The following is a 23,149-nucleotide window of genomic DNA, read 5'->3' as shown; positions in this document are numbered from 1 at the left end:
CAGACCCCTGTCTTAGCGCGTTTCTCCCTTTCATCCTGAGTTTGAGTGTCTTCAAAGCCCATGACACCTTTGGTAAAGGCTGTTCACCAACTGGAGCGCTTGCAGGCCAGTGTTTCCCAGTTGTCAGTGTTTATACTACATTTTTTTAGATTCGCCTTGAGATAGTCTTTGAACCTCTTTTGTTAACCACCAGCATTATTCTTTCGATTTTTATGTTTGGAATGGAGTAGTTGCTTTGTTTTTTTTAAAACTTTTTTTATTCAAAATTAAAACAAAACATATTATCCAGAAACATATCATCCTTATTTTTTCCCCATTTTTCCTCCCTCCCCCCACACTCCCACACAAAACCCACCCACCCCCACCCCCCAGTTCCAGTCTTTGATTTCTTTAAGAATGCTGTTTTCTGCATGTTACACAGTTATATAGATCCTCAAACTATTTAGCTGGTTATCATCAATAAAAAAGTTTGTGAATGTTTATTCAAAGCCTGCCAAGGAGTCCAGTTCGCGTCTTCAAATACTTTGTAAAGGGTTCCCATTCATCTTTGAAGTCACAGTTATCCAGATCAAAATGCAGGCTAAGAGGGCAGCTTTTCTAATGCCGGTTTTCTCATAATAGAATCAGAATTGTAGAGTTGGAAGGGACTTAAAGGGTCATCTATTCCAACCCCCTGCAATGCAGGAATCACAAAAGCATCCGTGAGAGATGTCCCACCCAGCCTCATTCAAACCACTTGGCCCAAAGTAGTTCTCCAATCCAGAAGTATTGGAGCTGGTCAGTGAGGGTGGCGCCACACAGGAGTTTTAAAGTGTGATATGCAGCTCCCAGGGACATGGGTGGCGCTGTGGGTTAAACCACAGAGCCTAGGGCTTGCCAATCAGAAGGTCGGCGGTTCAATTCCCCGCAACAGGGTGAGCTCCAGTTGCTCGGTCCCTGCTCCTGCCAACCTAGCAGTTCAAAAGCACCTCAAAGTGCAAGTGGATAAATAGGTACCGCTCCGGAGGGAAGGTAAACAGGGTTTCTGTGAGCTGCTCTGGTTCGCCAGAAGCGGCTTAGTCATGCTGGCCACATGACCTGGAAACTGTACGCCGGCTCCCTCTGCCAGTAAAGCGAGATGAGTGCTGCAAACCCGGAGTCGGTCACGACTGGACCTAATGGTCAGGGGTCCCTTTACCTTTACCTATGCAGCTCCCACCCCTTTAACCACATGCCTGTTAAGATACATGGTGCTTGTTCTTCTGTAACTCTGTACCCCTGTATATTTGAGTCTTGTTTTTATGTAGTTGGATCTGGGCCTTGGAAATTGTTTGTTTCTTTGTTTGTTTTTGGATCAAGCAGTTTATTAATTTTCTAAATGAATAATAGTTTACACAGAAAAAAATAATCACATGCTTGTTTAACAGTAAAAAGGCTTAATGTGCCAATTTCCAGCACTTTTCAACTGTGGCCATTTTTATTGGAAGGGATTGACATTTGGCTTATATGTTGTTTGTTACCCTTTGGCGTTGTTTATTCAAAACCTTTTTGTCTTTGGGGGAAGACTTCTTATTGTGAGCACAATAAAGAAAGTGTACAAGTCTGGTTGAAGCTCTTCGTTGCACCCAGAGAGAGGGAGAGTCTTAATTTAGGAACCAAGCAGGATTTGGGAAAGGGAACTGACAATCAGAGGACTGCATAAAATGCTACAAGACTCTAGAGGGCACTCTGATCTAAAGGATAAATTGAAGGGGCTAGAACTGTAGAGTTGGAAGGGGCCTCAAGGGTAATCTAGTCCCTTCTCCAAGTGTGGAACTCTTCTTTAAGGTACACATGGTTTTCCAAATGAAAAGCGATTTTCTGTTATTCTGTTCCATTCAGAAGTTCACGAACCATTTCTGATGTTAGCACAAGAAGTCTACTCATACAGTTTATCAAAAACGTGAGTAAATGTTCGTTGTTGTTTCTAAGTCTGAAAATATTCCCCATGTCCTATTGCTATGTTGACATTGTTAAAACAAGTTAAGCTTATATTCGTTTGTTGTTGTTTTTCTCTTTCTGTCCTTCCCACAGAAGAGGATTTGTGCTGTAAGGAAGGCTAGAAATAAACCCTAGGTTGCCCATGAATGCCGGGATGAGGACAGGCAGCAAATGCAGCCCTGGTCAAAACCTCAACAGTGAACAGGAAAGGTAATCAAAATACTCACTGGCCATGATTGTTACAATGGCAGTTGGCTTTGAAAAAGGAGGTGCAGAAGGCTGCCATGATGCCACGCCCCCCCCTAACTTGTTGGTAGTGCTGCCAAACTAGTCAAAACTGTGTTCATGTGTGACTCAAAGAACATTTCAGATGCTTGGAACCAAATGTTTCTGCAGGTATATGGGCATCACTGCTCCCTGCCTTCAGTAACCTGTCTATACCAAAGCCTAAAGGGACATCATGGCTCATAGCAACATATCCCAGTATGAGGGGGGGGATTTTCCAGTGAATAATTTAGCTTGTTGAACAAGATTATTAGTGTCTTTCTAATTACTAAAAGGTTAATGGCTTCTGAGTACTTCAGTATTAGTCGTGTACCTTTCGGAGTAAAAGCTCTCGCATACAAAGGCTGCACTATTGGTTTGGTTATAAAATGTTATATTTGCTTTATATTGGCAGAAAGCTGGTTGCTTCAAATTGCCAGCCAGTATGATGTGCCAAAAATCTTATAAGTACACAAAATACTTATATCCTGTCTGTGACATAACGATGCATCTATTGAGCTGTGATGAAATAATGCCTTGTGATGAAATTCATATTCTTTACCACATGGCCTAAATGCCTGCGTTCCATAAACAATTCTTTTGGCGAGCACACAAAAGAACCAGGAGCGACCCAACGCTAAGCCAAACCTCAGTTTGCTTTCCCAGAAACTGCACTGCTGATTCCTTTCCCATCGTGTTGGAAGGGGGGGGGAGGTGGATGCCCAAAAGTTGGAGGTCATTTTTCCAAAATACAAATATTCATGTAGCTTGTTCAACAAGGGAACTATGTTGTTATGTAACTTGAGGGTGCTTAGTATTTCAATCTCTTTTACAAAACACCAAAATGTCTAATTTTGGTGGTACAGTGGTACCTTGGATTAAGAATTTAATTTGTTCCGCTCCCAGGGCGTTCTGGCAGTTCCCTAACTGAGAGAAGTGAAGTTATAGGGAACCAGGCAGAGAGCCTTCTCAGCAGTGGCACCCTCCTTGTGGAATGCCCTCCCATCAGATGTCAAGGAGGAGCTTCCTACAGCCAATCAGAAGCCGTGCTTTGGTTTCTGAACGTTTTGGAAGTCGAACGGGCTTCCGGAACGGATTCAGTTTGACTTCCAAGGTATGACTGTATAACCTTTAGAAGACATCTGAAGGCAGTCCTGTATTGGAAAGGTTTTAATGTTCGATGTTATATTACATTTTTATACATGCTGGAAGCTACCCAGGTGGCTGGGGTATTATTGTTGCTGTTGTTATGATGACGAAATTCCTTCAGAACAATTTATGGCTATGTGTCTCTGCACATAATGAATGTGGGCACCTTGTGTTTTCATATTGTAAGCCTGATTTTTACCTACTACATATTTTTTCTCAAGCTGACCTCCATTTTTTGATGCCACAGTTTTACATGCTGAAGTGACCATCTGCATACTTTAGCCCCAGGTAAATGACAAAGCGCCAGGGTCTTTGTCTAGTCACAGATTGGTGATCACCAGTATTAATAGATAGGATTAGCAAATGCAAGCAGGCCAGCAGGCTGCAAAGCTGCTACTTGTCGCCTTAGATTCCCCTCTGCCTTATCAGTCTCGGGGCTCCATAGAAAGAGAGCGATCGGAGGTTTCGGGAAGGCACAGGTCGGTTTCTTTCTCTTTGCACCAGGACCTGGGGAAAGGGCAAGTTCTGGGTCAGAAACTACAGAAAATGTCTTTTCAGAGTTCCCCTCAGGCACCATGGAGAAACAACAATATCTCCTTTTTGAACAAAGACGCTCCTGTCTCAGAACAAGGAGAGAAGATCATTGGCTTCTATCTACTGGCTCTGGGTATGTATATGGATTTATGGATTAAGCATGCCTGCAAAATTCACAGGGACTTCTGTTGAGCCTAATTAGTTGCAGCTCTTATTAAAACAGAACAGTGGTGCATTTTTACTAAAGAAAACATTGAAATGTTTGGAAGCGGGGAGGGGAAGACAATATTGTTAAGTCCAGTCCAGGTAAGATGAAATACTGGACTTTAACTGGATTAGCTCCCATTCATTTCAAAGGGATTAAAATGGCTTGAGTCCAAATACTTGGGGTTAACCAGCCTACATATAATCCAAGCTGCTCCTCTACTAAAGTGCAGTTGAAGATTCTTTGGCAAAGAAATAAAATGGATGGGAGAAGAATCATGTGCGGAAATAGATGACCTCATATTATCCTAGCGAAATACTGCTGTCACTTATTTACTGTTCCAATACTCTACCTCTTGCTAACTAAAAGATGTATTTGCTTTGCATGCTAAAAATAATTCAGTTTATTAAAGTTTGTGTGTGATGTATGTAGCTGATAATTTCCAGGGTGATTACTGTGTTAGTCTGTTGCAGCAAATATAAAAATATTGTGGAACAATAAAAGACTAATAAATTATGCCATTTGCCCTATTAAATTTGTAAGACTTTAAGCTGTTTCTACATTCAAAAAAGTACTCTACACTGTGTAACATTTACTGTTACAAGCATTATTAAACTCTAGACATTTGAGTACAGAAGTTTGAACATACTCGCACTCCTGTGCTTACTTAATAATAAAACAGCAGTGCTGCATTTCCCCCCCTTTAAGATACTGACCCTGTAATATATCAAGCTGGTGAATAGCTGAGGCCTATCATAGGAATATCACTGTTCTTATAGACCCAATATTTTAGAGAGTCCTAGTGTCAAGATTTTAAACATTTTAAATAAGCGAGACACTATCAAGAGTAAGAGCAGAATCTTCTTAATTCTTAATTTTTAATGCATTCGATATTCCGAAGTTGCTAGATAACGTTCTACATCGGTATTAGTGAACTAAATATGTGTTTTCTAAGGCAATGGTCAAAATTATTGATGCAGTTTCTCCTACAATTTTAACATGGGAGGACAGCTGGTTGAATTGTTCTTTTCTTTTCTACTTTTTCTTTTTTACTTTAGCTGATTAGAACTTTGTTTTACACATGAATACAATAAGTCAAAACTAAAGTGTTTCTTTTCTGATATAGGAGTGCTTTGTTACAATTAATTCACACAGAGAATGTGAATACCCATTGCCCTAACCCAGAGCTTTCCAAACATTTCGTGTTGGTGACATTTTTTAGACATACATCATTTCACGACACAGTACCGTAATTCAGTTTTACTAGCAAACTGGAGGTTAAACCAACCACTTTCCAGCCCTGGGAGGAGCACGGGGAGCGTTCGCGTGACAGACATACACACTGCAACTGACACACTAAAGTGTCATGGCAAACAGTTTGGAATGCTGTCTCCTAACCTCACCTCTCACCTGTGTTTAGCAGAAGGAGCACCTCCAACACAATGTAGTGTGTTGTAAACAGTGGCGTAGCGTGGGTTGTCAGCACCCGGGGCAAGGCAAGTAATTTGCGCCCCCTCTGCCCTAGGGGCAGAGAGCTGCAAGTGCGAGCACGCCCCCCCCCCCCGATGTTGCGCCCGGTGCGGCCGCCCCCCCCTGCACCCCCCACGCTACGCCACTGGTTGTAAACCATCCAAGATGTTGGCCTTACTATGGTAGGAATAGATGAATCTGTCAACTTCAGTTTCTCTCAGTTTCACATTTTTCTACTCTTCGGTTCTCCCCATCTCTGCATCAGTTTGTGAAATTAAATTTTAAAAGTCCTCATGAGACCTGATCAGCATTTCACTGCAGATTTCTCCCAATATTCACCTTATGTATGCAATTTTGTCCAGTACATTTCTGTATGCAATATGTATAATGCATTTTTGTAAACTGTTTTTACTAATATATACATTTTATGCACATGTCCCCAATATGTGCATTTTTGAAAACATTTTTTGATCAGAGAACTCCATTGCCAGATTCAGAAAGGTACAAGTTTGAAATACATTTGTGTAAACCAATTGGAGGTTTTGATGATTAAGTGGTATATAAATCCTGTTAAATATATAAATAAGAAGATGATTCTAATGCATCACTGGCAGAATTTTATAGGAGGTGCTCCTTAATGTTTAATTGCCACTGACAACCACCTCTTAGTTTAAAACCTTTTTTTGTCCTTGTAATCATCAGCTGCTAAGTAATTAGGGCTTTAAGTGTCATTAGTGCACTATGTTTGTTTAAATGTGCTTAATTGTTGTTCTAGCACATAACCAGTACTTACTGAAGTAACGATGTTCCTTGATTTGTCTTAACTGGAGTTTGAGCAGTTTGCTTGTCTTAACGTTGCACAACCACAATCTTCATCTTCTTCAGTCTGGATGGGCGTGTGGAAAACATAATGAACTAGAAAGTCATAAAAAATGAACACAAAATTAAACCTGAAAGTCTGTATTTGCTGATTGTTTGTATATGTGTCACTTCCTGTTTAAACAAAAAACAAAGCAGACACAAAAAACAAACCAGACACATGACAGAGGGCTAGACAAATTCATGGAGGATAAAGCTACCAGAGACTATGAGCCACAGTGACTATCTTCTCCCTGCAGCGTTGGAGGCAGCACGACTCTGAATGGCGCTTTCTGGGAACCCCAAGTGGGGAGAGGGCTCTCTTGTGCTCCGGTCCTGCTTGTGGGCTTCTCGAAAGCATCTTGTTGGCCACTGTAAGAGCAGGATGCTGGACTAAATGGACCTTTGATCTGATCATACCAGGCTTTCCTTGTGTTCTTAAAATTATCTTCAGATATACTCAAGGATGCCCAATTCAAAAAAAGGAAAGGAAAATGGTTACTTGTCCAGTGGGTTGAAAGCCTCTTGATAAACAGATGGTCCCCATCTGCAGATTGATGCTGCAGAGTAAGGGTGGGGAACCTCCAGCCTGGGTGCAGGATGCAGCCCTTCAGGCCTCCTCATCCAGCCCTTCCTTGTCCATGCCACAGTCCTCACTGGCCCAGCTCTGTGCCCTCTTGAGTGCTTCTCCCTGGCTGGAATGGGTCTTTGATATGCAATGAGGCCTCTTTGCTTGCCTTGCTGGAAAAAGATGCACATGGAAACCTCTATCTTTTTCACGGCTAGAATGTAGCCCACTGTACAAAGGTAAGAGCCCTTTCCATGACTTCATGCACTTTTGCTTCTGATCTGCCCCACTATGAGCTCTCCCCTCCTCTGATCTCTCCCACCAACATGGCCTTCAAAGGCTTCTGCATGATGGAATCCGGCACTCAGATGGGCAAAAGTCCCTCAACCCTGTGGTGAAACTTTCTAAATCCTGCCTTTGCCAAGTCTCTTTGACCCTTCAAGAAATGCTTCTTGAAGAAACTACTTTTGCTAGTATGACCATCTTATCCATCAGTCTACCAGTATTATTTTCCTATGTCTGTGAAGAAGTTACATGCATTTATTTTAATGGTATGCTCCTATCTCCTCTATAGGGTTCCCTGGACAGGGGCATCCCAGACCTTGATTTCAGGGCCAAATCTGAGGCCTGAGGGCATGTCCCTGGTGATCTCATTAAGCATGACACAATCCTAACCATTATCTACTGAGAACTAAGTCCTATGGTGTTCAATGCGCTATTAGTAAGGCTTGACTATGGATCCTTCACAAACTTATTGTCAACTGCTCTTGAATAGCTGGCTTTAACAATGCAATTGGCCATCAGTACTGCATGCATTTAATTTCCTTCTGACCTCACCCTTCTCAACAACACGTATGCTATTATACAGTTTGTTACTTTTTAAGGTACCACAACATATTCTTGCATGTTCATTAAAAAGCAAATAAGAGGAACACACAGTCCCATTCCTCACTTACGTTCAGCTGATTGCAGCATTACAAGGTTCCAGTGGAGAAGCTGCAATAATTATAATGTTGTGTGTCCGTGCTGTGAAGTGTTTCCTACTTGACAAGGGCTGCTTTTTGCAGCTTTTCATTCTGAGCATTTCCTTTTATTTTCCAGGTTGGATGTCTTGGTTTGGGAACAGCATTGTAATTTTTGTACTCTATAGACAGCGGGCTACCCTTCAGCCCACGGACTACTTGACATTTAACCTAGCTGTATCTGATGCCAGTGTGTCTGTCTTTGGTTATTCCCGCGGGATCATTGAAATCTTCAACGTATTCAGAGATGATGGATTTCTGATCACATCCATATGGACTTGTCAGGTAAGAACTAAATTTCTGTGGCTCGGCCAGTCATGAAACATAAATATCATATAATCCATGGCCTAGTACAGACACAATGCATTCCCTCCTCACCTCTCCAGAGCAAATTCAACCACCTTTCTTCCCTTGTCACTTTAATCATGGATTAGTGTTACATCTATACCAATGCTAACCATGTCCTGCATCTTATTCATTAATTGGAAGCTGGTTTACAAACCCTGGTTAAGTGGTTAGGGCAGATATAATGCCATACTAGTGCTGCATAAGTTGTGAATCACTAAGCCGAATACCTTTCACCAACTACATACAAGTATCCAGCATTCAGTAAACTTCCCATTTATTTTTTTTCTCCCTGATGTGCAATAAAAAAACAACGGGAGGAGGGGTCATCAAGTACTTGGCAGGTCATGATATACGTCGGTGAGGCTCTGTTGGGTGCACTCTGTGCTAGATCAAGATCAATGTGGGAAAGAGAGGGGTGGATTTACTCCAGCATTTACAAGTGCTTCCTTTGGTGGAAAAAAAGTTGGAGCTGGTCCAGCTAAATAAATAAATAAATTTTAAAAGGTGCAATGAAAAATCATTGACCTCTCTGCTCAAAGCTTGGGAGACCAGCAGGAGATAATGTAACTTTTGGATATCCAGATGACACTGCAGTACCAGAATACTGGCCTTCAATTTTCAGCTAAAGGTAGCATGTAATTTCCCCCCCTCCCCCATGGGAAAGTTGTCAGTTGGCTGCAATCCTGTACACAGTTAGGCTACAGGCCTGCACACAGTTAGGCAGCTTAAATCCCACTAATCCCAAATCAAATCAATCAATCAATCAATCAATCAGCAAAATATCCAGTAAGATTTAGGCAATTGAATTGAGTGCAGGTTTGCACTCTCTTTTGTAACTGAGCTGAATTCGGGATTACACTTTCCTTTGGATTATTCATTTTATGGTCAACTTCTGGCTCCATTTTGCCTGTAAAAACTGAAGGATAGTGTTTCTGAGACCATTTAGCAGGTAATGGAAATCCAAATTGGGCCACATTTTGGGCAGAGATGCTGAAACAAATGCCCCTTTATTCAATTTTCATGCAAAAATGTTAGTCAAGTGACTGTGTAAATATTTTATTAAAACAAATGCATGTCCACAACAGAGCTTTAAACAGAACATATGAAGAACGTTGTCCACATTTAAATTAAAGAAGAAATGTTTTTGCCAACATTTCTTAAAAGTGTAGCATGAGTTAATTGCCACCTAATTTGTTGAGAGGTATGCCAGATATATCAGGTGACAGAAAAATTATGTCTTTCTGCTGTCAGTGTTTGTTTGGCTGTCATTTTGACTAGAACTCTGGCTTCACAAAACAAACTTTTGCCAACAACAACATTCCATTTTTAATTATTTTTCTAACCTGCAAAGAGGAAACTAAAATTGTGTTAACAGACTTCAGAATGTGCAGTCACAGTATGCCATCAGATTTCTATGAAATGACCAATACTGAAATCATTGGTAATATTTTGAAGGAAAATAAACCACACCAGAATTTACAATTTGGCTTTACATGTATAGAAACATATTTCTGCCCTTGATTTAAAATACCTAATACTTGATGTGTGTGATACTTGGCAAACAAACTTTATATACATAGGAGTGAAATTCATTTGTTCAGTGGTTTGGGAAGAGTGTCCTAAGCATTCATTTCACCAGAAATGAAGATTGCTAATTCTGTTTGCAAACTCTAATATAAGGAGATGTTGCTGAGGGTGAGGTGAAACGTGAATAGTAAGTTTTTGACGATCAAGGGTTGAATAAGTGATTCTACACAATAGAATGGTACACATGGTACACAATCGTGAACCATGAACACCCAGTGTAGGCTGGGAAACAGGATGGTGATCTAAATCATCATCATCCCTGGTAGATCAGCCCAATGGCCTACGGTACTTTTGTACCCTGTTTGCCACAGCAGAAAACCAGATGCCTATGGGTAGCCTTCAAGCTGGACATGAGAGCAATAGCTCTCTCACACTGCTATCCCCCAGCAACTGGTATCCTGGAGGCAGCGTGTTGCCATCATGAATAGTGGCCATGGATCGCCTTCTTATTCTCTATGAATTAGTCTACTTTTCTTCTAGAGCCATCTGAGTCGATAGCTGTCACCACATATTGTGGTAGCAAATTCCATCGTTTAATAATGAGGTGTAAAGAAGTACTTCCCTAAATCTTGAACTTCGCTGGGTTCAGATGTTATGAGGAATAAAAACTTCTCTCTAGCCACACCATGCATAATTCATTTCTTTACACGTCTAATTTTATACACCTCTATCATGTGTGTCCTTCCACCTTACTTTCTGACCTAAAAGTCTCCAAGCAATGTAATCTTTTCCAATAGGGGAGTTGCTCCAGGCCCCTGATCAACCTGGCTGCACCTTTCCATCTCTACAATAATCCTTTTTGAGATGTGGTCACTGGAACTGTACCCATTCTTCAAGTGTTGTCACACCACAGATTTGTATGAAGGCATTACAATATTGGCAGTTTTATTTTTCCAATCCCTTTCCTGATGATTCCTACCATGTAATTTGCCAGTTTCATAGCTGTCACAGACTATATTTTCACTGAAAGAGCCACAACTACCCCAAGTTCTCTGGTCAGTTACCGCTTAGTGATTTTTGCTGCAATGTGCACCTCTTTAACTCTGAGTTCCATTGAACCACAATTGCCATTTTATTGCCCATATATATCTAGTTTGGAGAAATCCTTTCAAAGCTCTTTGTAACCCTGTTTTTTGTTTTGTTTTACAAACCCTGAATAATTTAATGCCACCTGCAAACTTGCCACCTCACTGCTCACTGCCTTGGTCTGATCTAAGCGGGCTCTTCTTATGGCACCCTGACAGGATCTGGTTGGAGAGACCAGGGCCGTCTCCAGAAAATCTAAGGTCCCATTAAACTCAGTGAGGAAATTACTTCTGAGTAAACCTGCACAGGATTAGGCTGCATGGCTAAATATTCCTTCAAAATGGGAACAGATTCTCTATTAGTACTGAGTTCAGAATATAGAGCTGGAAAGGATTCTGTCTGGTACAGAATAGAGGAAGTACCTACAGGTACAGTGCTTCTGAGTATGTTCAGTGTTTTCCCCCATAAAGGAAATCAGCTGGTGCTTTGAAAATGGATCTCACTAATGGATTTATTTAAAATAGCAGTGTTAAGACATGCAATAGAAAGAGGCCTGTGGTGACAATAAATGAAAAGGGGGGGGGGGAAGATTTAGGGAATAGTGGGGCCTTAAAATCCACCTACATCTGCACTGGATTGTGGCCTAATTTGTTTACTGCTGCAGGAACGCTCATGACTCAATACATTCTGTACACCTTAACTACTGTACAGTGAACAGCAAGGAACACCGACTAACATGCACATGGATTTACAAACTGCTGTTCTAGCAACAAGCATCGAGGATTAAATTCCGTCTGGGCCAATATAATTCTAGCCAGTTGGCAGCCCAAGAGAGATGAGGAAGATAGAAAGGGAGCCAGGACCATCTGTTGTAGCCAGAGGACTAGGAATACATGCGAACATTTGAGGTTTTAAAAGGCTCTTAAGATCACCAAAGAGGATCAGACAGGAGGGCCAGGAGCTCTAGGTTTGTTTCTGCTGCAGTTAGTAAACCGTTGTGGGTTGCTATGTTTTGCATTTAGGGGTTGTGGGTTTTTAGTGGGATTTTATGCATTGTTTTTGCCTTGTTTGATTCTTCTGCAAACTGCTCTGTGGTTTGTGCAAAAGACGATATACAAATCAACTAAATAAATATAAACCCAGGAGAATAAAAAGGTCTTCATTTGGTGCTGAAAAGTCGTTGGATAAAGTTCCAGATGAGCCTCCAAGGGGCGGCTATTCCATAGCCGAGGTGCTACCACCAAGAAGTCCTTTTCCTTAGTCACTACCCACTTCACTTGGAGGGGAACATAGACCACAGCCTCTAAGGAGAGCATGCATATATAAGAGAAGGTAATCATTTAGGTTCCAAGAAATTAAGGGCTCTGTAACCTTTAGATGAGCACTTTAAGTTGAAACCGCGGACAGACTGGGGGCCTATGGAGCTGAAGAAACATTGGCAATGAAAGACAAAGTCCTAGTTAACAGTATTGTAGCCTACATTGAACCACCTGCAGTTTCTAGACTTTTTTTAAAAAAGAAAGGCAACACCACCCACAATGCATTGCTGTAGTCTAAATACCAGAGCATGGGTAACTGTGGCCAGGCTTTCTCTATCCTGCTGGATGGTTGCAGCTGGTGTCTCAGCCGAAGTTGATAGAAGTGTTCTATTTATTTCCTCAGTCCACCCTGCTAGCATGCGTCAAAACTGACCCAGCGGTCCTCAAGAAACAGTTCATTCCCTGGACGTGTTTAACCTTTTGCCTTGGCAGAGGCTGCCAGCATGGATTAATTAGTCATGTCAGCTGCAAGGGAACTGACTGAAACTCAGACTGACTTTTAAAAAAATCCCCGAAGCATCAAAATGCACACAGACTACAATCCTAAATGCTCATACTAGGGAGCAGCCTCACATAATATTGTGGGACTTACATCTGAGTAAGCAACATGTTTTAGAGTTGTGCTCACAGTGATGTTGGTATTCCACGTATGTCTCATCTGGTGAGTCTTCTCATATCGTGAGTTACCAAAACACATTTGTTCATGAAAGTAGTGTTCCGTGAGCAGCGTTTGGGATTCTGGTGGACCTTATCACTCCTAATAGTGAACTCAGGCGTTGAGCGGCAACAGGACTATTGCCAAAAAGGAGCCACTGGGAAACAAGAGGGAAGTATCGTTGGTTGGCATCCATATGTCCTGGGAGACCATGGAGGAGTGCACCTTTGGAGGTGAAGTCAAACTTTTGGAAGGTTACAGCGCCTGCTGTGGCTGTAGAGACCAATATGGGGGAGACATGTTTTGTTGCAGCTGGGGTAGGTGTCTGCTTGTGCTGCTGCAGATGCATCATGGTGTTTCTTCTCTCTGCCCTCCTCCCAGTGGCCATTCCTCCTCTGGTCACTGCTATGGGTACATGACCTGACTGTCAGTCTCCAGGCGGTCGTCTGCAAGCGGTTCCCACACAGCAGGGTTGATGTTACCAGGCTCATGTCATGTTTGCAGGCATCTTTGTAGCGCAGACTTGGTCTGCCAGTGGCCTCATGCCTGAAGCCAGCTCCCCATAGAGCATGTTCCACGTGATTGAAGATCTTCATTGAAAGATTTCCAAAAGTACAAATTTCAATTTTTATTATTATTGTGAATTATGTAGGTTCACCTTCAAATGCATCAGTTTTCTCCTCCATATCTACCTATAATTCAGGATAACACTGCATGGATGGGACGAAGAGTCTGACCCCTGGATAAATAATAATCAGTTTTTAAAGTGCCACAGGAACATTTGTTGGTATTGCTACAGCAGCCTAACCCGAATACCCCTCTGGAAATTGTTAAATGGAATGGGCGTTGAGAATTAGATTCTCAGACTTAATTAAGTAGTAGCTGAAGCACAGGTATTCCTGGGGATTCATGCCTATATATAGTTCATTATTCCTGACATTTGTATAAGATGGAAATAAATAACAACCAAACCATAGAACTGACAGCCCTTAAGAGCATTAACAGATAAAGCAGGTGGTAAAAGTGCTGAGGAGACACGCTGTGTAAGCTCACCTCAGCATCCTGGTTAATTAACAATGGAGTCTCTTTAAAATAAACTCACGGAGCAAAACCAAAAGCTGAAAGGGTGAAGAGAGCTTTTTCCCTACTAATATTTCCTGTTGCCTACTACCGTATAGGAAAGATGGTTGTGGGGGGAGATTCCCTCCCCAAAAATCTGCTTAACAAATTCTGATGTTGTCAGTCTTAAAATAGAATATTTGCTGCTGTGTGACTACCATGCATGGATCTTTCAGTGTCTGAAGGGCCTGGATTTATAGTTGCCAGTCATACTGGAAAGGTAGGGCTAGAGATATGTTGGAAGAGGGAGATCTTCAAAAGCTGCCCAAAAGACAATAGAGATGGCAACTGTCTTAACACTTAACAGACAGGAATTGCTGTGGGTTGATTCCTTCGCCTCCTGATAAAATGGTATCTGCAGGATGCCCCCCCCCCACAAGAACACAGTAATTGACAGGGTATATAGGGGGTGAGGTGATGTATCCTGATCTCAAAAGGTTTATACACTGACTAGTAGGAGCTCTCTGGGGTTTCAGATAGGAGTGTATCCTCTAAAAGGTAAGGACTTCCTAGGGTTATCAACTTTTAGGGAGAAGTGTTCCTGTGTATTAAACCTCTGGTGAGCATACAGGAATTTAGCAAGTGAAGCTTTTCTCACCCCTTATATTCATACCAGAAAAAACTTCATCTATATTTCTGTGTGTCAGGCTTTTGTTACGTGCACCAGAGTTGGGAGAATAAATGAATTTGCTGTCTGAAGCTGAAGTCCCCAAAAACATACATTCCATATTTAGCAGCTCAGCCCTGTACATGTTTACCAGGAAGTAATTGCTTTTGAGTTAAACGGGAATTGCCCTCAAGCAAAGGCACATTGAGATATAGGGTTCTCTGGGCATATTGCAGTTTAAAATATGGGACCCTTCCTTGTGTTCATGTCTTAGCACGCAATCAGTGAACAAAAATTTGTTACTCTCTAAATTGCCCACAACAGTATTGATGTAATTGTGGGATGGGAAGCAAAACTGACAATCTGCTAATATTTTCTAATTGGTAAGAAGAGATGACAGAGTCAATACTGAGATTGGCTAAACATCCTTGATGTTTAGTAAAGTTGTCAGAGTTAATTTGCCAGTTTAGATGCCTGAGTGGTTATTTTATTCCACACTTCAGTAAGTATGGTAACTTCTCAAAAATCCAACAAATAATATTCCAGTCACCAATGTAGGTTGTTGGTGTAATGTTTGAATAGTCCCCATTTGTTAATGGAATATTATTTGTAGGATTTTTGAGCAGTTATTGTATGTATGGAAGAAGACCACAGACCAAATGAGTAAATAAACTAGTCAAATAAGCTAAATAAGTTTTGGGCTTATGCCCTCCCTCCTCTGTTCATGCTCAGCACTTAGAAATTTTTACAGCAAATGATAGTTCTTTGCCATTTAAAGTCATAGTCTGTTATTTTCTTCAAACCATTTGTTGTTGTTCAGTCATTTAGTCGTGTCCGACTCTTCGTGACCCCATGGACCAGAGCACGCCAGGCACTTCTGTCTTCCACTGCCTCCTGCAGTTTAGTCAAACTCATGCTGGTAGCGTCGAGAACACTATTCAACCATCTTGTCCTCTGCCGTCCCCTTCTCCTTGTGCCCTCCATCTTTCCCAACATCAGGGACTTTTCCAGGGAGTCTTCCAACTCTATGATTCTATGATTCTCTTCTCATGAGGTGGCCAAAGAATTGGAGTCTCAGCTTAATCTGTCCTTCCAGTGAGCACTCAGGGCTGATTTCCTTAATTTCTTCAAACCATAGTTTTCTGTAAACCAAGAATGATTGCTGTGGAAGGCAAGAGCCCACAAACACAATGTTCATCAAGAATTGTTCTTGGAACACCAAACCATGGTTTGGCACTAAGTTTAATGTGCTCATTGCATTATTTGAAAATCCCTATTGATAAACAATTGCACGCCGTTGTCAAGCTGCTGTTAAAACCACAAGAATAGGGGTAATGAAATAGTACGCAACTCCAAGAACATGTAAATCCAAATGGACAGCAGGACAACAATAACACAATGCAATAAAAACCAGATATAAAGTATCCTAAAAATGAAAACAAACCACACTAAAACTAAGAGACAGAAACTGAAAACCAAATATATGTAGTCGCTTTCTAATCATTGGGGAAAGAATCATGTCTAAACCTTGTGCCCAAAGGACTATAAGGTCAATGCCAGTCCGTCAGAGCACCACCACAGTAAAGGTCTTTTCCTAGCATAAGACACTTCAACAAGTGACAGTTCTTAGAGAAGACCTTACTGCAAGGGCAGGATAGTATGGGAGAAGGCAGGGCATGCAGGGCTCTATTTAGAACCTTAAAGGTAGGCAGCAGCACTTTGAAGTGTGACCTGAAGTGAATGGGCAGTCATTGAAATACTCTAAGAAGTTCTATAATTACCCACATGACAGAATTCTGGCAGCCAAATTCTGAACTAAATTCTGAAACTTCTGAGTTATCTTTACGAGCAGCTCCATGTATACAGTTGTCCAACCGGGAGATTGGCAGACAAGTGTGGATCATTGTAGCTAAGCTATTTTAGCGGGTGAATCGTTCCCTGACATAGGGAGTTTCAGCTGCTCGATTTCTGCTTAGTTCTTTTGGCTACAGTCCATCCACAGTTAAGCACTTTGCAAGCCCCACTGACTTAACTGAGCCTCTTCCACTGAAATCAATGGCATACTTCGATTGACTGCTTCATAGTCTTTCTCTGTACAGAATGTTAAATGCACTTTTATTCTTTATTTTGCATTTCAGTAATTCAGGAGCTTAGGAGTGTGTGTCTAAAGCATGTGTTTGCTTGTTCATTTAATGTACTCCTCAATCACATGATTTATCCCTGGTTTTCAGATACCTACATGTTCACTGATCATATGGATGATAACTCTCCCTGACATTCAATATTTCACTGATATCTAAGATGCTTGTATGCCCTAAAGAACATATGAGCTCACTGGCACCATCCCAATATTTGTTATTGCTCCTGGCATTATGAAACTTAGATGTGGGAACAACCCTATTACTATTTGTTTTTCCAGGTTGATGGATTTCTGACACTGCTGTTTGGCCTTGCTAGCATTAACACACTCACAGTGATTAGCGTGACTCGCTATATAAAAGGATGTCATCCAGACAGAGGTAAGGTATTTTGGACAACACAAACTGCATGGCTTTGTGTTATTAAGGCTTGATATCCTGTCTCACAGGTATTCCTTTCTTACAATAGGCCAAACTTGCCCTAATTTAAATGTTTTTAAAAGAAAACTGGGTTATTCCCTCCACATTGATTCTAGAGAATCTCTTATAGACATATTGTTCTAATTTGACTGTAACAATAAACCATGGTTTATCATTAAGGTAGCAAGCAAGTGAACCTTAAACTTGTGCACACTCACTTGCCATTTTCTCCTTTATCAGGGCCAGGAGTAGTTCAGAAGTTTTTTGCTTCCACTCAAGACTAATCACAGTTAAGCCTTGTGTCCAAACCTGGACAAAATGCAGTTAGTCTTAACTATAGTTTATGAAGCTTTCTTGTTTCAACTGACCATTGTTAAGATTAACCACAGTTTATGGTTCTGGCAACACTGCTAATCTGTGGTTCATTAAATCTGCAGCAAAACCTCCCAACCTAAGGGCTGCAATCCCAATATTTCCATCAAGGGTAGGGAATCTACAAGGATTCCTGGTTGCACAAATGTATCCACGCCATTTTTCTTTATTATGACTGTGTGCCTTAAGTGTACAATAGCAAAATGAGTTAAGCACCAAATTTCTGCTGTGTATTTCAGGGCATTGTATCAACAATAGCAACATCAATGTGGCCCTTTTTCTTATATGGATAGCAGCTTTCTTCTGGTCAGTAGCTCCAGTCCTGGGATGGGGCAGTTACACAGGTAATTAATTTCTCTCTAGGAGAAGGTCTTTGTGGGAATTTCTCTCTAAAGTATGTGTGGGAATCTGGAAACACAACAACCAATATCTACAATGAGCAATTTAAATAAAGTATTATTTTTACACTATTTTAGTCTAATAGTGCTGGAATCTAGGTCAGTTTTCTAGATCTAAGCATTCTAGACGTAGGCATCACCATTTTACAATTTAGACTGCAACCCTTTATGCACTTTCCTGAGTGTAAGCCCTATTTTCCTTACTTCTGAGTCCAATAGACATATTTAGGATTGCATCACTAATCTTAATTTTTTTAGTCTTCAAAATCCCAAACTAAATCTCACTGGAAGAGTCACACATCTATCCTGAAAATCCATATGGATTTTTAAAATTCTAACTTAGCATTTTGCATTGCTCAGTGGGAACTATTTCAAGGGAACTCCTGTTGGTGGGGTGATCACTTTGTCAGCATAGGAGCACGGTAGCACTACTGTGATTGAGCCAGTGGCGTAGCGTGGGTTGTCAGCACCCGGGACAAGGCAAGTAATTTGCGCCCCCTAACCCGTGAGAGAGAGTGAGTGAGCCAGGTAGGCGCAGAGAGCTGCGAGTGCGAGCGCCCCCCCACCAGATGTTGCACCCGGTGCGGCTGGGCCCCCCCTGCACCCCCCACGCTACGCCACTGGATTGTGCATCTTTCATGCCTCACCCACTCAAGAAGAACTATCTCCAAAGGAGGCTGGGAAGCTCTTTCCTTGTGCATTTTTACACCCCCACAACAGTGTATGGCTGTTTTGTTATTGCCACTTTTGGTGGTGGTGCAACCAAACCCATTGCCATTTCTGTGCTAAAAAGGGCAGGTTGCAGGTGGTTGCTTATTAAAGGTAAAGGTAAAGGTACCCCCGACAGTTAAGTCCAGTTGCAGACAACTCTGGGGTTGCACGCTCATCTCGCTCTATAGGCCGAGGGAGCCAGCGTTTGTCCGCAGACAGCTTCCAGGTCATGTGGCCAGCACGACTAAGCAGCTTCTGGCAAACCAGAGCAGCACACGGAAATGCCATTTACCATCCTGCCGGAGCAGTACCTATTTATCTACTTGCACTTTGACGTGCTTTCAAACTGCTATGTGGGCAGGAGCAGGGACCGAACAACAGGAATTCACTCTGTCGCGGGGATTCAAACCGCCGACCTTCTGATCGGCAAGCCCTAGGCTCTGTGGTTTAGACCACAGCGCCACCCGCGTCCCTAAGTAATAAGTGGTTGCTTATTACTCTGGTGGAAAGCTAAACTAAAGTGAAGATTACAGCAATAACTCTGCTGTAATTTTTGGACTTCATTAAGACATTTCAATTTTCTTTTCCACCTGGAATTCTAAAGAGAAATTAATCTTGATGAATTTTAAAACTGGTAAATCGCAGCAAGCTTTTTTAAAAAAACAACAACGAATGACTAACCAAGTTATTTTGCTTCCTAGATCGCATGTATGGAACATGTGAAATAGACTGGGCAAAAGCTAACTTCTCAACCATCTACAAGTCTTATATAGTGTCCATTTTCATCTGCTGTTTCTTCCTGCCTGTGTCTGTCATGGTTTTCGCTTATGTGTCCATCATCAATACTGTCAAGTCGAGCCATGCATTAAGCGGAGCAGGTGACCCAACTGATAGACAGAGGCGAATGGAACGAAGCGTCACAAGGGTCAGTCTGGGCTTTTCTTTAGTCTGCATTGGGTGGAGAAACTTTTAAAAGCCATAGGCTGCATTTCCTTCAGAGAAGTAGTCAGAGCAGCATACAAGGGGTGGGTGGAATTGAGGCCAGTGGTGGATGGAGCTAAAGTCAAAAGTGGGACGGATACTCCTTTTCTCTCTCTGCCACCCCCTTTCCTCTCAAACACACATGCACACAGTGTGGCTGAATACAAACCATGCATTTAAAGCACATGACTTCCCCCAAAAGAATCCTGAAACTGTAAATTGTTGAGGGTGCTGGGAAATGCAGCGCTTGTGAGGGGCAAACTAAATTTTCTAATATAAAACACTTGTAAAGCTTAGACAACCTTAAAATGTGAGGTAGCTAAGAGACAGATAATTCTAGAGGATTGAAACCTATTTATTAGGTCTGTGGGCCAATGAGACACTTGGAAATACGATCCAAGTCTCCCAGTTTTCCAGGACCACCTTCTTTACAGGGATCCCTTGGGCAAGAAAGTGGAAACTGGCAAGTCTCGTTTTCTCTCCTCTAGGTCTCCATAGTCATTTGCACAGCCTTTATCACAGCCTGGTCCCCATACGCGGTCATCTCCATGTGGTCCGCCTATGGTTACTCTGTGCCCAATTTAACCAGCATCCTCGCCAGCCTTTTTGCGAAATCTGCCAGCTTCTACAACCCCATCATCTACTTTGGAATGAGCTCCAAATTCCGGAAGGACATCCTCGTCTTGCTGCACTGTGCCAAAGAGATCAAGGACCCCGTGAAGCTCAAGCGGTTCAAGAACCTCAAGCAGAAACAGGAGAACTCGCCTTCTCAGAGAGAGGAGAAATACGCGCCAGAAGTTCACCCTGCACTGAGTCCTGATTCTGGTGTGGGGAGTCGTTCTAACACCCCGCCCCCTGTCAACAGGGAGGTGTATCTTGGTGCTTTTGATACCCCATCCAACAACCCTGATATCGAATGCGACAGGCTGTGACCCGGCTGTTCAAAATGTGCAGCCGGTGAACACAACCCATAGGATACTGCTGCCCCAATTCCTTTCACCCCTGCCCTTTCCTCTAGCACTTAACATGACATACCAGCTTGACTTCCAATGAAGCAGGACACATAAAACCAGCACTAAAAGCATGTGCGGTACATAGGGGAGACTCATAAAAATTGCTGCGTGGCTGATTAAATATAAAGGTGAGCAGCACATCTAGCCTGAGCAGGGATTCGTTTCCCCCTCTGCAGCTGCAAGTGAAAGACGTTTTTGTGGGAAAATCCATTCACTGGCATGTAAAAAAAGAAAAACAAAATCGCCAATATTTTCTCCACCTAAATAATATAATTCAGAAGTTACATATCTTTTTGGCTGGTTTTATTTCTTGCTAAAAATCCTGGCTTTATACACTTTGCTTGCAGTCCTCACAACAGTGCATTTACTTAGGGGCCGGTCAGGAAATAGCACTGCAATGCTGCTCCACAGTCAGCCACCAGAGGGTGGATAATCTTTTAACATACTCCCTGTGGGAGACTAAACATTTCAGGTCCCAGGTGCTGCCTACCGGAGAGCAGTTATGAGAGCCAAAAGCCTTGTTCTTAAATCTGAAGGCTGCCGCTGAGCCACTAGAGCCGAAGTCCTGAGTCCTTAATCGCAGGTGCAGTTAGGTCATTTTAGATTCCGGACTTAACGGTCTTATGGGGGAAAGCCCTCTCTAGATGGCAACATGCATCAATTCACTTACTTCCGAGCGCTGCTTGCCAGTGGGGAGGAGGGGCCTTCCTGTTCCTCTTCTGAATGGGACCCTTGGACTTCTTTCTCTAAAGCCCCACTTTGACAGAAAGAACCTCAGGCCACAGGTGAGATGTAATAAACTGCCCTGCACGCCATATTGACAACCCGGTGCTTTTCATGCCTGTTGCTATTGCTACCATGTTTTCCCGCCTGAATTAACAAATATAAATGACACCTTTGCCCTGCTAATTGTGGGTAATATGTAGAGGAGGCAGATTGAGGCGAGGAAACGGCGTCCCTCTTTGTCCTCAGAAGCAGCTTCACCTAGCTTTACTGATTTATAATTATATCTATATACCGCCACTTCTAAAAAAAATCACAGCAGTTTACAACCATTGTACATAAAACCATATAATACAAACCATTTTTCTATTAAAAAAAAGAAAAATCAGAGATCAACTAACTACCACAGAAGGATTTTTTCTTAATTTTTCCTTAATTGCCAACACCAGCTTCATGGCAAAACCACAACAGATCAAACCAAACCAAACCAAACCAAGAAATGAGTTTAATATGTAGCAGGAAGGTATGTACCTTGTTTTGTCTTAAATAATTGCAGGTGCAGAAGAACCTAATTCTTACTGGGAAGACATACTTCTTTTTTTAAACAAGGCTCCAAAATACATGGGAGTGGGGGAGACTCTTCTGATAATTGGTGGGAGGCTGGTGGCATCCATGGGTTGCCATCCCAGTAAGAATGAGGCTCCTTTATAATCATTTGAGGAATAGCAAGTTATGCAGCTGAATGCTATGTCCCTATTTTGGCCCTCATAGAATTATCTTATCTCTAAACCTTCTGCCAAGCAGGACAAGACCCTAATATTAATAAAAGAGAGAGATTGGGATTTGTATTGCTTATCTCTCCACTGTAAAGGGGGGTGTTGTTCATGCAGGGGGGAAGAAAACCCCCAGCAAAACCCTAATAGGCATACTTTATTTTTTGTGAAATAAACAGAAATGTCACAGGAGAGGTCTTATATTTATACAAAGGTGCTAAGGCTAAGTAGGAACTGCTGTTGTAGTTAGGAGCAAGTCTGGGGCATACAAATTTTGGGGTGTACCTAGGGTCTCTCTATGGTCAGCATTTGAGGGGTTTACTTGCCCTTCTATCAGAGAGCCCTTAAAATGCCAGTGATGAGACCAGGAGCCTGCAGTCATGCGCCATGAAAAGCACACTGCTTCACTATATAGAGAGAGAAAGAGAGCTCTTTGTGTTTTTAAAATGATTTGGCATGGATTTCAGGCCCTGGTGCAGCATTTTCAACATGGATATAAACAACTTTCTTTCTCATTTGGCTTTTTATACAAAGACTGCCATGACAACAGCACAGTATCCATGAGTGGGCACATGTGATAAAGATCTGTGCTCTGGAATATTCTTTTTTCATGCGCCTATAGAATCCTATTTGTACATTTGACCACCAAATGTGGTGTCTGTGTGTGGGGGGGTCATTATCATTTTTAAAACTTGTGGAATTTTACACTCACTGGCATGAAGGGAGGGGGCGGGGGGAGAGCCTAATGTGTCTTTGCAAAAGGTACATTTTTCTATTTGTATTCCTTGGGATGGTTACAAAAAAACCTTCCTTTCCTCCCTCAGCATGTTTGTTTTGAGATTATCATCTCTAATTTCAATTTTAAAACAAATAAACTTTATAAGCAATAAGAAAGAGGACTATGATGTCTTTCATGGCCATAGACGAACT

The 23,149-nt window shown here is 42.0% G+C and overlaps 1 protein-coding gene and 1 long non-coding RNA gene across 2 annotated transcripts in view; one reads left to right on the top strand and one right to left on the bottom strand.

The window, feature by feature from the left end:
- Positions 1-3,122: 3,122 nt before the first annotated feature.
- Positions 3,123-23,071, top strand: LOC309527972 (visual pigment-like receptor peropsin). The gene is made up of 6 exons (XM_082215082.1): positions 3,123-4,039; positions 8,109-8,314; positions 17,110-17,209; positions 17,860-17,964; positions 19,431-19,654; positions 20,199-23,071. The coding sequence occupies exons 1-6, from the start codon at positions 3,736-3,738 to the stop codon at positions 20,640-20,642; spliced, it is 1,383 nt and encodes a 460-aa protein (XP_082071208.1). The 5' UTR covers positions 3,123-3,735; the 3' UTR covers positions 20,643-23,071.
- Positions 3,784-23,149, bottom strand: part of LOC309528017 — a 53,041-nt gene continuing 33,675 nt past the window's right edge. The window contains exons 2-3 of the long non-coding RNA XR_014217472.1: positions 6,375-6,496; positions 3,784-3,879 (exon numbers count right to left, since the gene is read on the bottom strand). This is a non-coding gene — a long non-coding RNA (uncharacterized lncRNA). The remainder of the gene's footprint in view (positions 3,880-6,374; positions 6,497-23,149) is intronic.

This window comes from Podarcis vaucheri, assembly GCF_965113315.1.
Source record: "Podarcis vaucheri genome assembly, chromosome: 3".
NCBI classification, from domain to species: domain Eukaryota; kingdom Metazoa; phylum Chordata; class Lepidosauria; order Squamata; family Lacertidae; genus Podarcis; species Podarcis vaucheri.
The sequence above is the reverse complement of the archived record's forward strand: the minus strand, read 5'-3'. Positions and strand labels throughout refer to the sequence as shown.